Raw genomic sequence first — 13,028 nt, forward strand, 5'->3', positions numbered from 1 at the left:
GATGGAAAGGCCCGCATTGTTCGGTCGGCGGCGGAACAGGCCGTTTTCGACTAGAAACGCCGTCAACGTCGCCGGGAGCAGGCTCGCACTCGCCATGCGGAACCTGCGTTGAAGGCAGCCCAGGCTCGGTTACAACGGCAGAGCAGCGGATCCCACGTTAAAAGCCCGTCTTACCGAAGCCCAGCGTCAACGAAGGGCAGCGAACCCCGACGACAGGGAACGCGACACCCAATTTTGAGGGTACGACAAGCTTTGCGTGCCCCCCTGTTCCCGGTAATGGAAGGGCCGACGAATGGAAGGGCCGACGAACTCGGCCAATCCCCCCTCGGGGGTACGGGCCATATTTCAACATATATTTAGAATATTTTAAAAGTGGCAACAACAACAACGTGCGTGCTTCGTGCTACCCGAACTAGACTGTCAATTACTGTCAATTGGTCTATCGCTCACAGCGTGCAGGGACAGACCTAGAATCAGGTGTCTTTCTCATTTTTTAAGGAAATCATCATTCTCCTCCTCATCATCATCGTAATCCCGTGCTTGGAAGAAGAAGACTGGTAGTGACCGGCAAGCAGCCACTAACCCCAAGGCTCAAGAGCCCTTCTCCGTCTGTCTTCCTCGAAGGCCATGGCGGTCAACGTCCCTGGCCTGGTGGCCATTGTGTTCTTCTACCTGGTCATCCTCATCGTAGGCATCTGGGCGGGACGAAAGGGCGGCGGCCAGCAAAAGGACTCGCAGAGCGTCACCGTTGGCGAGCAGTCCAACATCATGCTCGCCGGGAGAAACATCGGCCTCTTTGTCGGCGTGTTCACAATGACAGGTGCGAATGAGCGGTGCAGTGTTGGGCCGCATTTCCTAGCATGCTTTACACTCGATTCTGTGCCATTCTTATCATCCACCGTTCACGGCCGTCTGGTAAGACGTATATAACGCGGGCGGAGCATCGTTATCGAGCATCGACGAAGCGCGAAAAGCGGTAAAAATAATAGCATCAGAAAAGCGGTTGCTACAAAATCGCAGCCCTGCACCCTACTTTTTAAAGCGAAGATTTCTAGTCCTCACTGATTCGTCCGTGAGCGCCTAAAACTCACTTCAGGAAAGCCAACTTACCCAATTGAACTATCTGCGCACACAATAGAACAACGGCGCACAACTTAAGTATCGTAGAACACTACTGTTTACACTCGCAGTTGTACCGATAAGAACAATGGGAACACCACGCTACCAAGATGAACTGTATAGATCTGCATTCCATTACGCGCGTCACGCAATGCATTCCCGGGCGTCACCATGGGTAGGCCGCGGATGCAGCGCACTGCAGAAGAGGCTGCCGTACGCGAACGTAAGCGCGATCGTGGCCGTAAGGCCGATACCGTGTATCGGCAACAGCAGAGCCTCCGGCCGTCTACTAGAGAGATCACAAGTGTATAGTCGTCCGCGAAAGTGTGAGTGTGTGCGTGTAATCAATGGCTACATGATCTAATATAAAGGCTATGCAACTTAACGAAATGTCTTCATTCAACTTCAACGTTGGAAAAAATACAATCCTAAACAAGCAACCAGATCACATATGCAGCGCATCGGGTCGCTCAGCATTTCTTGGGTTCGTTGCGTGGTCGTTGGCTTTGGACTTTGACTTTGATTCAGTTTGCATGGGAGAAAGCTTCTAAACCAGGCGACGCACTGCTGCTTCAAGCTGATCTGAACGAAGTTCAAGTCTGGTGTACTCAATGGCTAATGAAACTGAACGTAAATAAATGCAAAGTAATGAGAGTATGTCGTAACAGTAACACTTCTACCCTTTATCCTTACTTTCTCAATAATGTTATCTTAGAAACCGTTAGCTCATATAAATACCTTGGCGTTCATATATCTAATACCTTGACATGGCAAACTCACATAGATTTCGTGGCTAACAATGCTAATCGCATGTTAGGTTTCTTTCGCCGAAACTTTTCATTGGCTCCTATCTCTTTAAAACAGTTATTGTATAAAACACTTGTAGGGTCGAAACTCGAATATGCCGCCTGTATCTGGGATCCTCACTCTGCCTCGCTTACCTCCTCTCTTGAAGCTATTCAAAACCGAGCCGCCCGTTTCATCCTTTCTAATTACTCTCGCACCGCAAGTGTTACTGCTATGAAAATTTTGCTGGACCTCCCTGACCTTGCGACACGAAGAAAAATGGCGCGGCTTGGGCTATTCCACAAAATATACTATACCAATCATCACCTCAAGAATACACTACTCGCTGCTTCTCATTATATTTCAGCACGCACCGATCACAACTTCAAGGTCCACGTACCAAGTTCACGTACAAACCTACACGCTTATTCCTTCATTCCAAGGACATCGACCAGCTGGAACCGCCTCCCCGCCTCCATTGTCAGCATCCCCGTTCCATCATCTTTCAAAACCGCGATTTCCAATTATTGTATTGAGACCCAGTCCTCTCTGTAACGCCCCACGTGGCATTGAGAGTATTGAAATAAATAAAAATAAATCAATAAATAAGTAACCAGTAACTATTTTGCAGTGTTGCTGATTAAGATGGCTTGCTTAGGAGGACACGCTATTCACAGGCGTAAAACCACTCTAACTTGAGCGGCTTCGAGAAAGCGCTTGTAGCAGACCAATAACTCGGCGAGCATAATGTGGATGTGTATAAATAATAAGCCATGTACAGTTACAAAGAAACACCTTCCATAATTTGCACGATGAATGTACTGTTTCCAGGTACATTCTGCAAAAAATAAAACAATACGAAACAAAACAGCTTCCACACCATCTCAAAAAAGAGAGTTAAAAACACAGCAGGCTTGCGCCTTTGATCTAACTGCAGCGCGTATTTTACAATAAACTTGTGTCACATGATTGTTCCTCCCCTCTTTTTTCAATAAAACATTGCAATAGTTTGGTGCCCATTGCTGTATGTTTCGCTCAACTCTGTAAGACGCTGTAATTGTGGACGTAGTATATGGGAATAGTAGGGATATTCTTCTCTCCATACTTGCGAGTATACCGAGTTTCAGATGTGGCAATCTCGTTCATTGTATCATGATGTTACGGAGCGATCCATACATGGATCAGCGCGATGCTTGGCAGAGCGACAAAGACGACGAGGAAGGCGCTAGCTCTTGGGCCGGATCGGACATCTCTTGCCCTCGCCTCCTCTGTATATATCTTGTAAATATATCATTCGCCCCTATCTCGCTTCTGTCACAATATTTTGCGAACCTTTGAACTTTAGTCACCATATTTCGCTTTATTTTTTTTTTGCTCTAGCAAGTACAGTTTTTGTGCACATTTAACATGTCAAAGAAGATTATACATGGCAGGCATCGGGCCACGTACATGGGCCATATACATGGCCATGGTCAACATTTCCTTAAACACAGCTAACGAAAAACATTTCCAAACTAATGCCTACTTTACATGCTTTACACTTATAAATACACACGTAAGTGCCTTTGTGCCTAATTACATGTATGCCAGGACAAAGTAGCAGCATGCGGTGAATGTCTGATGTGGTGGGGACACGATCTAGGGCTTAATAAGTGATTGAAAGCCGCCACCGCCATGTCAGCTTGAATATTCGTGTGGAAAACGTGTGGTGTTGTGTTGCTAAATTTACGTGTTGTGTGCAGCCACCTGGGTAGGCGGAGGGTACATCAACGGCACCGCCGAGGTAGTCTACGTGAGCGGCCTCGCCTGGTGCCAGGCTCCCTTCGGCTACGCCATCAGCCTTGCCATCGGTGAGAGCTCCATGTGTTCGTGCTCAATGTGCGCAGAGAGAGAGGGAAAGAGAGAGAGAGAGAGAGCAACCGTCGCACTCGCAATGAAAAGAACTAGGAACCATTTATTTACTTAGTTATTTATTTACTAGGACATGCGCAACGTGCAAAGCGTTGACACGTAGCGCCAATTCCGCGGTAATGCAAAGTGATACATTAGAAAAGAAGTTCACCTCGGAGCTTGCGGCAATTCATCGCAAGCTTATTGAGCTACTGGACATCAAATCAAAGGTTGACGCCCTGTCCCAAATTAAAGCAATTGTCGATAGTATTGAGGAATCTATGAAAGTTATGTCCAGTAACTACGATGAGATTCTTGCGCATATGACACAGCAGTCTGCAGACATCTCAGATCTCAGAAAGCGAGTTGTGAAGCTTGAAGCCCAGGCTAAAGAAAAAGACGTGAAAAAAAATTAGGGGCAGCTTCACACTAGTGGCGCGAAGACTGAGCAAACAGCGAAGCTGGTGACCCCACCTATCTTTTTCTCGGTTTGGCGAAGTTTTTGCGAGGTTATGCTTCGAGACTCGGCCTCGGTTTGTGCAAGATCATCCCGGAATGATCGACTGCCCAAGGAGCAACGAACACTCGGTCATTAAAGTATCAGGACGATTCTGGACGCTCAAACACTTTTGTTCGGTTTCGCGGGCTCGTAACTCCGGATCTTCTGCGAATCACCGATGTTTTGCCGCCGCTTCGGCGGCGCGATACTTGGGATCGGAACGAAGTCGTCTCACTCGCTCTCGAGTAGTGGCGAGGCGACTTTCGCGCCGCGCTTCATCTTCTTCAGGAGTGACGCTTTTCTTCGGCCGACGCTTTTCTTCGGCCGCCCCATCTTCTCGGCGATGTGCTCGGCGCGGAGACGGTGGAGCTTTGGTGTCGCCGCGGCGGTGACGCGGACCTATATTTCCTGTCGGTTGGCGCAGTGACGTCGCGGCTTAGCTCCGTGTATGCGCAGCCGCGGCAACCACTCCGCACGGCGCGGTGACCTCATGGCTGCGCAAAGCTAAGGCGAAGCGATGCGGCGAGCGCGATGACGTCACATCTCACGCAGCTGTGGCGAGGGTCGGCGCAGCTGGGGTGAAGCGTTGCTAGGTGACGCATGTTGACGTTATCAGCAAGTGGAAGTTTTGCGGCGTATACTGACGGACCATCCTCGAACTTAAACAGCTTCGCTAGTTCACAGGGGTGTGTGCCATTGCACTTGGACCCTTTCTGCAGTACCTCCAGGATCGGCCCACAGTTTTTGTTTGCATTACGCGGCCTAACCAAGAGCTTAAACAGCTCCACTGTTAAAACTTCAGCGTGAGTTGAACGAGCTAGATCAGTACAGCAGACGCCTAAATCTTGGAGTGAATGACTTGGCCTATCACGACAATGAAAACCTTCTGGTAGAACTCAACCAATTGGCAACTGATCTTAAGCTTGCACAGTTTTCTGAGTGTGACAGTGAAGCGGCCCACCGACTAGCTTCAAGAAACGAGAGGAAGGGAGACAAGCCCAATACTGTGATGGTGCGATATTAATCTCGTCAAACTAAACAAAAAGGGCTTGCAAAGAAAAGAGGAACTCAAGAAAGCAAAGTCAGCTATATTCTTCAGTGAAAACCTCACGGCATGCAATAAGAAGCTTTTCTGATGCAAACTAGGGCTTTTGAAAACAAACACGATTTCGCATGACATAAGAACGGCAAACTTTTCGTGCGCCGCAGCCCGAGTCATAAGGTGATTAAAATTGCAACATTCCAGGATCTAGAAAAAATGTCGCAGTTTCGCTCGAAAGGCGAAGCGTGGATTGCGATAGCAAATTAGTAGAGAGCTATTCCGAGTAGGCATAGTAGTTTCATCGGCTGCATAAACTTGGACACATTGGCTTACTAACTGAATTAACAATCGTGGTGTCAGCGCACACAAGCAAACATGAATAGATCACACTGAATGACCGCAGCCAACGACTGTCAAAACGCTGGCAGCAAGCGCAGGTTCGCGCGGTCTATCGCTTCAACGGAAACTGAGCGGCGAATGCACAGCGCATGCAAAGGTCAGAGCAGTGTGGAAATAAGAGACGGTGCGGACGACCGGCATACCCGGGCAAAGTGCAAAGGAGAAGTTGTTGGCAGAGGAGAAGCTGCCCCCCTCCCCCCGTCTTCCCGCTTTGTTGCTTTCGCGTGGGAGATTGAGTGGCAAGATACGCCTTTGGTGCCGGAGCACAGCGCCGCCCCGCCTCCCTCCCTCCCTCCCATACCCCCACGGCCTTTCGCGCGACGGTCACCCCGCGCGCTTTCGCTCGCGCATACGGCGCGCGGCGACGATTTTATCGCCCTTGGAATCTATACAGAACCTCACGGCGACGGCGACGGCGACGACGACGGGGACGGCGACGCCGACGGCAGAAATCCGGTTGAAGTGTCCGTATAATTGCTATCGCAATAAAATGAGATAAAATGAAAGCTGATCGCAAGAGGTGATTACGTCCTCTTCTGAAACCTAACAAACTACTATGACTCTGAGGCCTTCCAGACAATTGCTTCACGCCACAAGAACTGTTATCACTGATTCACCTTAATGCGCAAAGTCTTCAAAAGAAAAAAATAATGTGTCGACTTCATTTTGAGCAACTTAAATCACCAGTTTGCTTTCTGAGCTTTCACCGAAATGTGGTCTACTGATAACCATGATACCGTGCCGTTTGCGAACTACGGTTGTCCATCAATCTGCAGAGAAAATAAAAGGGCTGGTGGTGTATCGATTGATGTTCATGACAGCGTGAAATGCAATATTGTGAAATAGTGTGCTGTTATATCCTCTCATTTTGAATCTCCCATGATAAAATGTCGAAGCTTTTCAGTATTTGCTAATATATAGGCCCCCTTCAATAACTGTGTCTGATTTCATGAATTGCATAGATGAAAAATGCAAGGTCGATCCATATAGGTCGCGAAGCTTCGGGCGAAAAGCGGTTCAGAACGAATTGTCACTGACATCAGCAAGGGTGGTTATGGGAGCAGCGATTGAAGCGCGACTATGTTTGGAGGGAATAAACAATGGGAAAGAAAAAAAAAGCGTTTTTTTAAATTAAAGCGAGACGCAGTTAGATTCATTCAACTAAAATAAAATTCCTAATCCATTTTATATACGCATGGCGAGAAAAGAAGATACCATCTGTTTCACTTGATCATTATCAATAAATACCTTGTTTCAGCGCCCACCGTGAGAGCGCCCATCGATAGCGGCGGGCGTTTACGCCGCTATTAGTTGCAATGCAATGCAGCTCTTGGAGTGCGTGGAAAGGCGCGCTCGTAAAGTTCACCTGTTACAATACACCCCCCTCACATGTGTTGTGTTGCATGTCGACGTTTGTCTGAATTAGGTGACGCGGGTAGTTTTATTGTTCCTTAACCTGTGCAGTCAAAAGTAGTGAGTTGCGACCATCAGATACTTGTTTACTTTAGTTTTCGTGCGACAGCGCTGGCCGACGGGCTTGGCATCCGACGAAAGGACGAGCACTCTACGCCCAAAGCGTTCGTCAGCCCCCAAAGAAAGTATGTTCTGTGCAGCGATGCAATTAACAGCGACACCTGAACGGCTGACCTTTTCCTGCATCGCTTTCCGCGATGAAAGCTCGGAACGCCCATCAAGTCTACTGGCGGGGCATTTGAATATACAGCTTTAATGGCAGGCCTCCGAAAACAAATATCGCGCCTTTGAGAACAAAATGACGTCACTTCTGTTTTTAACGGTTATGACGTCAGATTAATTTTTCTTCCGCCGGAAGTGTTCCCTACTAACACAGATGGCGCTAAACCCCATGAACCGCTGATGAGCCGCCACGTTTTAAACGTATGACCTGCTATGGAAGCTTCGCTACCAGGTATATTTACCTTGTGAAATGCTTGAGTAGTGTGAACAAAATGGCGCACGCGTAATTGTTACAGGAGATTTTAACGTATAGATATGCTGTCACCAAGCAACCACAAAGTTCTCTTGACAGAATGCTTTCTCTTGGCTATAAGAATACAATTCATGTACCTACCACGATGACACAGTTGACTGAAATTGCCTTGGATTTATGTTTCACTATCTACAAAAACGATTTTTGCATTTTTTCCGTGGTGCGTGAAACGACGAAATCCAGGAAATGATACTCAGCGTAGGAAAATTAACCAAGAAACAATAACAATTTCCAGAAACTTGTCACTGAAAAGGATTGGAGATACGAGGCCCGTTAGAAAAGTATCCGACCTTTGGCCGAAGAAAAAAAAGTGGCATAACTGGAGCGTTGGAAACCTAATCACCCTCAAAGTATAGTCTCCTTGAGACTCCACACACTTCTCCCACCGGTGCTGCCATTGTTGGAAGCCTTCCGAGAAGGCCTCTTTCGGAATGGAGTTTAGCTCAGCTGTCGTTGCAGCCATAATGTCCTCTCTTGTCTGAAATCGCGCTGCTTTCAATGGCCTCTTGATTTTGCGAAACAACCAGAAGTCGCAGGGGGCCATATCAGGAGAGTAAGGAGCCTGTTGAACTACAGGATCCTGGTTTTTCGCCAAGAAAGTGCGAGGAATGTGCAGGAGTATTGTCGTGATGGATGCGCCAATTTCCTGTTGACCACAACTCCGGTCTCCTGCGCCGCACAGCATCACGTAGGCAATGGAGGACATCCGTGTAGTACTCATTGGTGATTGACCCTGTGGTGCGTACTCGTAGTGTACCACACCGCGGGCATCACTTTGACGAGTCAGCATCACTTTGACGTTGCTGCGCACTTTTCGGACCTTCTTTGGTCTTGGTGACGTGGAATGCTTCCGCTGTGGCGACTGGGATTTGGTTTCCGGGTCGTACCAGTACACCCAAGAGTCGGCACCAATGATTATGTTGTTCATGAAGTCGGGGTCACTGTTTGTGGAATCCAGGATGTCCTGTGTGACTTCAACACGAAGTTGCTTTTGCTCCACCGTAAGCAGCTTTGGCACGAACTTCGCCGCAACTCTCTTCATGGCCAAATCTTCGGTAATAATGGAATGTGCAGAAATAGTGCTGATGCCCACCTCTTCCGCAATTTCTCGGATAGTCTCACGACGGTCCCGCATCACCACAGCGTTCACTTGGGCAATGATCTGGTCATTTCGGCATGTTGATGGCCGACCGGAGCGTGGCTCGTTCTCCACCGATGTGCGGCCGTCTTTAAACCGGTTGTACTACTCCTTAATCTGTGTGCTGCTCATAGCGTCGTCACCGAAAGCCGTCTGAATCTTGCGAATGGTTTCCACTTGGCTGGCGCCCAGTTTCTGGCAAAATTTGATGCAGTAGCGCTGCTCCAGTCGCTCCGTCATTTTCCTTGCAATAAAAAACAGACGAGAGCACTGCGCACTACCTCACTCAAACGCTGCGTCCCCGCGACTGACGCTATTGGCAGGCGGGAAAAAATTCGCGCATGCGCACGAAGCTTCAAGGTCGGCTGATGCAAGCGCGCTTGTGTCATATCCATCAGGTGTTCATAAAAAAGTTCTGATACTTTTCCTAACAGACCTCGTATATTTGCAATAATACTGACCCTGTGAATGACTAGGACATAGTCATAACAAAGTGAACAGAACTTTATAATTTAGCTTTTCCGATTGTGGCGTAAAAAAAAATTACACCATCTTCCCGAGGGGAACCATCGGCTGATGCGGAGCGTCGCGGTCGTTATAACGGCGTTAATTACGTTGTTATTACGGTGTTATTAACGTTGTTAACTTGGTGTTATTACGTTTTTATTACGTGTTAACTTGCGTTGGTCACCATCACATCGCGTGAACGCCGTGCTGCTGCTCGACGTTCTCGAACCGACGCTGGTTCACGTTGCCGAAGCTCAGGATCCGCTGCTCGACGTTCACGAACCAACGCGGCTTCACGTTCTCGAAGGTCGGGTTCCGCCGCTCACTTCGTACGTTTACGTTGAACTTCACGGTTCCGAACCTCAGGTTCTGCTGCTCGACGTTCACGAACCAACGCGGCTTCCCGTTCTCGAAGCTCAGGATCCGCTGCTCGACGTTGACGTTTCGAAGCGGCTTCGCGTTCTCGAAGTGTGGAATCCGCCTCTCGACGCTGACGTTTCGAAGCGGCTTCGCGTTGGCGAACTGAATCTGGATCCGCTGCGCGTCGCTGACGTTTACGTTCTGCGTCGCGAGCTCTTCTCTGCGCAGCCTTGTCTTCAGAGGTGCTCGCGGTTCTGTTAATGAACTGGCTGCTGCTGTTTGAAGATGTTCCGACAGTTCGTTGACAGATTCGTTGGCGTCCATTAAGCGCATCGGACGGCGCAGCGTGACTAAACCGAAGTAGCAACTGAGGCAGCGGCGCATGCACTGGGTTTATATAAGCAGCTGGCGCGGAGAGGAGGAGGAGAGAGAGAGGCGCGCATGCGCGCGCTATCGTACAGGTGGCGGATGAAGACACGGAGGGAGAAGCGCGTTATCGAACAGATGGCGTGGAGAGGGGGAGAGGAGGAGAGAGGCGTTATCGCACAGCTGGCGTGGAGAGAATGAGGAGAGGGGCGGACGGACGCCGACGCCGACGCCAACGACGCCGCGGGACAGGCCACCGCTATAAGATGCTCCGCATCTAAAACAAGGCAAGAAGACCATGAATAGGCGCTTCGCTTTTGAAAAGGATGAAAGCAAGATTCAAAAAGCAAGAGATAAGCTGTTCGCTGAATTCATAATAACAAAATGCTTAGAGTACTTGGGTGAGTTTAAGCAGGTCAGAAATAAGCTATGATCTGATATTAAAAAGGCGCGAATCAGCTACTACAAAAAAACTGTCAGCCCTTCCACTGGGGTGGAGATGGAAGACCAGCGAAGTTGTGCTATGGTGAGAATTATGTATTTACAATTATGAATATTAAGATGTGATGGTGTAATTGGTTATTTGATCTATTATAGAATGAGAAATATATATGATCGAGTGGTTTTATTTATTTAGTGACCACAGGGACCATGGCCTTATGGTCGCTACGGTACACCACCATATAGGGTGTACGGCAAAGGCAGGCACTTTCTTGATAAGCGTTCGGTGCGAACGCGGGCAAAACGCCGCTGCCTTCGACAACAATTCTGCGTGTTGCTGGTGCTGCTCCCCTCCATCCCTCCCTCCCTCCCATCCCCATACGGCTTTTCGCGCGACAGAAGAAGTCGCGTCTTCTCTCCACCGTGCGTTCGCTCCCCGTGAAAGCGCGCGTCCCTCACGCGCTTTCACTCGCACATACAGCATACGAACAATGAGAGTTTCATTGCGATAGCAACTATATGACACTCCAAAGCGGATTTCTGCCGTCGGCGTCGTCGTCACCGTCGCCGTGCGGTTCCGTATGACGTCAACGGCGATGAATCGTCGCCGCGCTCCGGACGCTGTATGTGCGAGTGAAAGGGAGCGAGGGACGCCCGAATTCACGGGGAGCGAACGCACGACGGAGAGCAAACGCGCGTTTTGCGCCGTGCTCCATGAAGGTCTGCAGAATTAAGCGTCTCTTTCCTCCTTTACAGTCACCAAATATAGAGAGCAAACGCGACTTCTTACATCATGCGAAAGGCCGTGGGAGGACGGGAGGCAGGGAGGGGAGGTGACGTTTAGCTACGGCATATAAAACCTTTGCGAGGCGAGAAGGTGGTAAAGACTTCCAATGCTGCTTGACGAGTGTCCCGTTCTGATCTCGTCGAAAACATCCGAGCCGCCGCCAGAGGCACCGGCAACAGTCACCAACATCCTGCGCGTTCGATGCGAACGTGGGCAAAACGCCGACGGCGTCCACAAGAGTTCTGCGCGTTGCTGGTGCTTCTGCATGCCCAAGTTTACACAGCTGATAAAACTACTATCCTTACTCCGTATAGCTCTCTACTAATTTGCTATCGCAATTGATGCTTCACCTTTCGGGTGAAACTGCGAGATTTTTTTTTCTACACGTGGAAACGACCATCGGAGACTGAGCCCATAACAGCATCCATTTAAAAAAGTTCGCAAACATACTCAATGATGAGAAAGCCACTTGGAACACTGTGAACGATCTTTTGCTACAGAAGAATACGAAGACCATCTCTGACCTTCAAATAGAGGGCAGATCTTGTCCAGGTACTTTACTTGCCATTATGTTCAATGATCATTTTTTGAGATCAGGAGCTTCCGATATTTCAAATGGTGCCGACCAGTCTTACAAATCGTATATTATTACAGCACGCGTCTCGGAATCTATTTTCCTAACTCCCACAGATGAATCGGAAATAGCTAGGCTGATACAGAATTTGAGTAAAAAATGTGCTGTGAGTTTTGACAGTATAAAGGCAGAACCTTTAAAAGCAGTTTCAAAGCACATTAGCGCACCGTTTGTACATATTTGCAACCTTATTTTGAGCACTGGAACGTTCCCCCCAAAATTGAAAATAGCTAGAGTATCGGTTACTCACAAAATTGGTGATGAAAATGGCATGAATAACTATAAGCACATTTGTGTTTTGCCAATTTTGTCAAAAGTTATAGAATGCGTCATATATGTTCGAATTGCAAACTTCTGTAGCCCCCCCCCCCCCCCCCCCCCAAAAAAAAAAACACACACACACACACACACAAAACCGGACATCAATATGGATTTCAGAACAAGTGTACTGCAAAGGCTCCATTATCTATTAAATATGAAGTTATTGAACATTTTGTCCAAAAACATCACACAATTGGAATATTTCATGATTTTAAGAAAGCTCTTGTTTCGATCAAGCATGAAACTGTTTTTCAAAAGTTAAATAAATATGGAATAAGAGGTACGCCCCTTAATTTAATAAGACGTTGCCCTACTAATCGGTTACAGTATATGGATATGCAGCGCTCGAAGTCACAAATGGGCAAGATAAATTACGGCGTCCGACAGGGGTCTACACTTGGGCCACTTCTGTTCTTATTTTATACAGGGTGTCCCAGCTATGACGCAGCACGATTAAAAAAAAGAGGAACGGCGTTACGCGAAGCAAACTTAGTGCGTATTGTTTCCAGTACAGTGGAGTAGCCGCCAGTAATTGTTTCGTTACTGATTTAATTAGTTAATTGCATGGAGGAAAGAAACAAAACAGGAGAGGCCCTGACGTCACGTTTTTGAAGCCGGAAGTGCAGACATGTTGGTGAGCCATCTCCCTTTGCACCTGCAATCAGGGGTTCGGCAGCTCGCCGGAGCAGATGGGCGCGAATTTTGAACTTGCATTGTTACGAGCGGCCGGA

At 48.2% G+C, this 13,028-nt stretch overlaps 1 protein-coding gene across 1 annotated transcript in view; it reads left to right on the plus strand.

Moving 5' to 3' along the window:
- Positions 1–627: 627 nt before the first annotated feature.
- LOC119449216 (high-affinity choline transporter 1) overlaps positions 628–13,028 on the plus strand; it is a 174,238-nt gene continuing 161,837 nt past the window's right edge. Inside the window, exons 1-2 of the mRNA XM_037712396.1 lie at positions 628–820; positions 3,648–3,755. Of these exons, the coding sequence (XP_037568324.1) occupies positions 628–820; positions 3,648–3,755 (301 nt within the window). The remainder of the gene's footprint in view (positions 821–3,647; positions 3,756–13,028) is intronic.

Source organism: Dermacentor silvarum, chromosome 4, assembly GCF_013339745.2.
Source record: "Dermacentor silvarum isolate Dsil-2018 chromosome 4, BIME_Dsil_1.4, whole genome shotgun sequence".
Lineage (NCBI taxonomy): Eukaryota > Metazoa > Arthropoda > Arachnida > Ixodida > Ixodidae > Dermacentor > Dermacentor silvarum.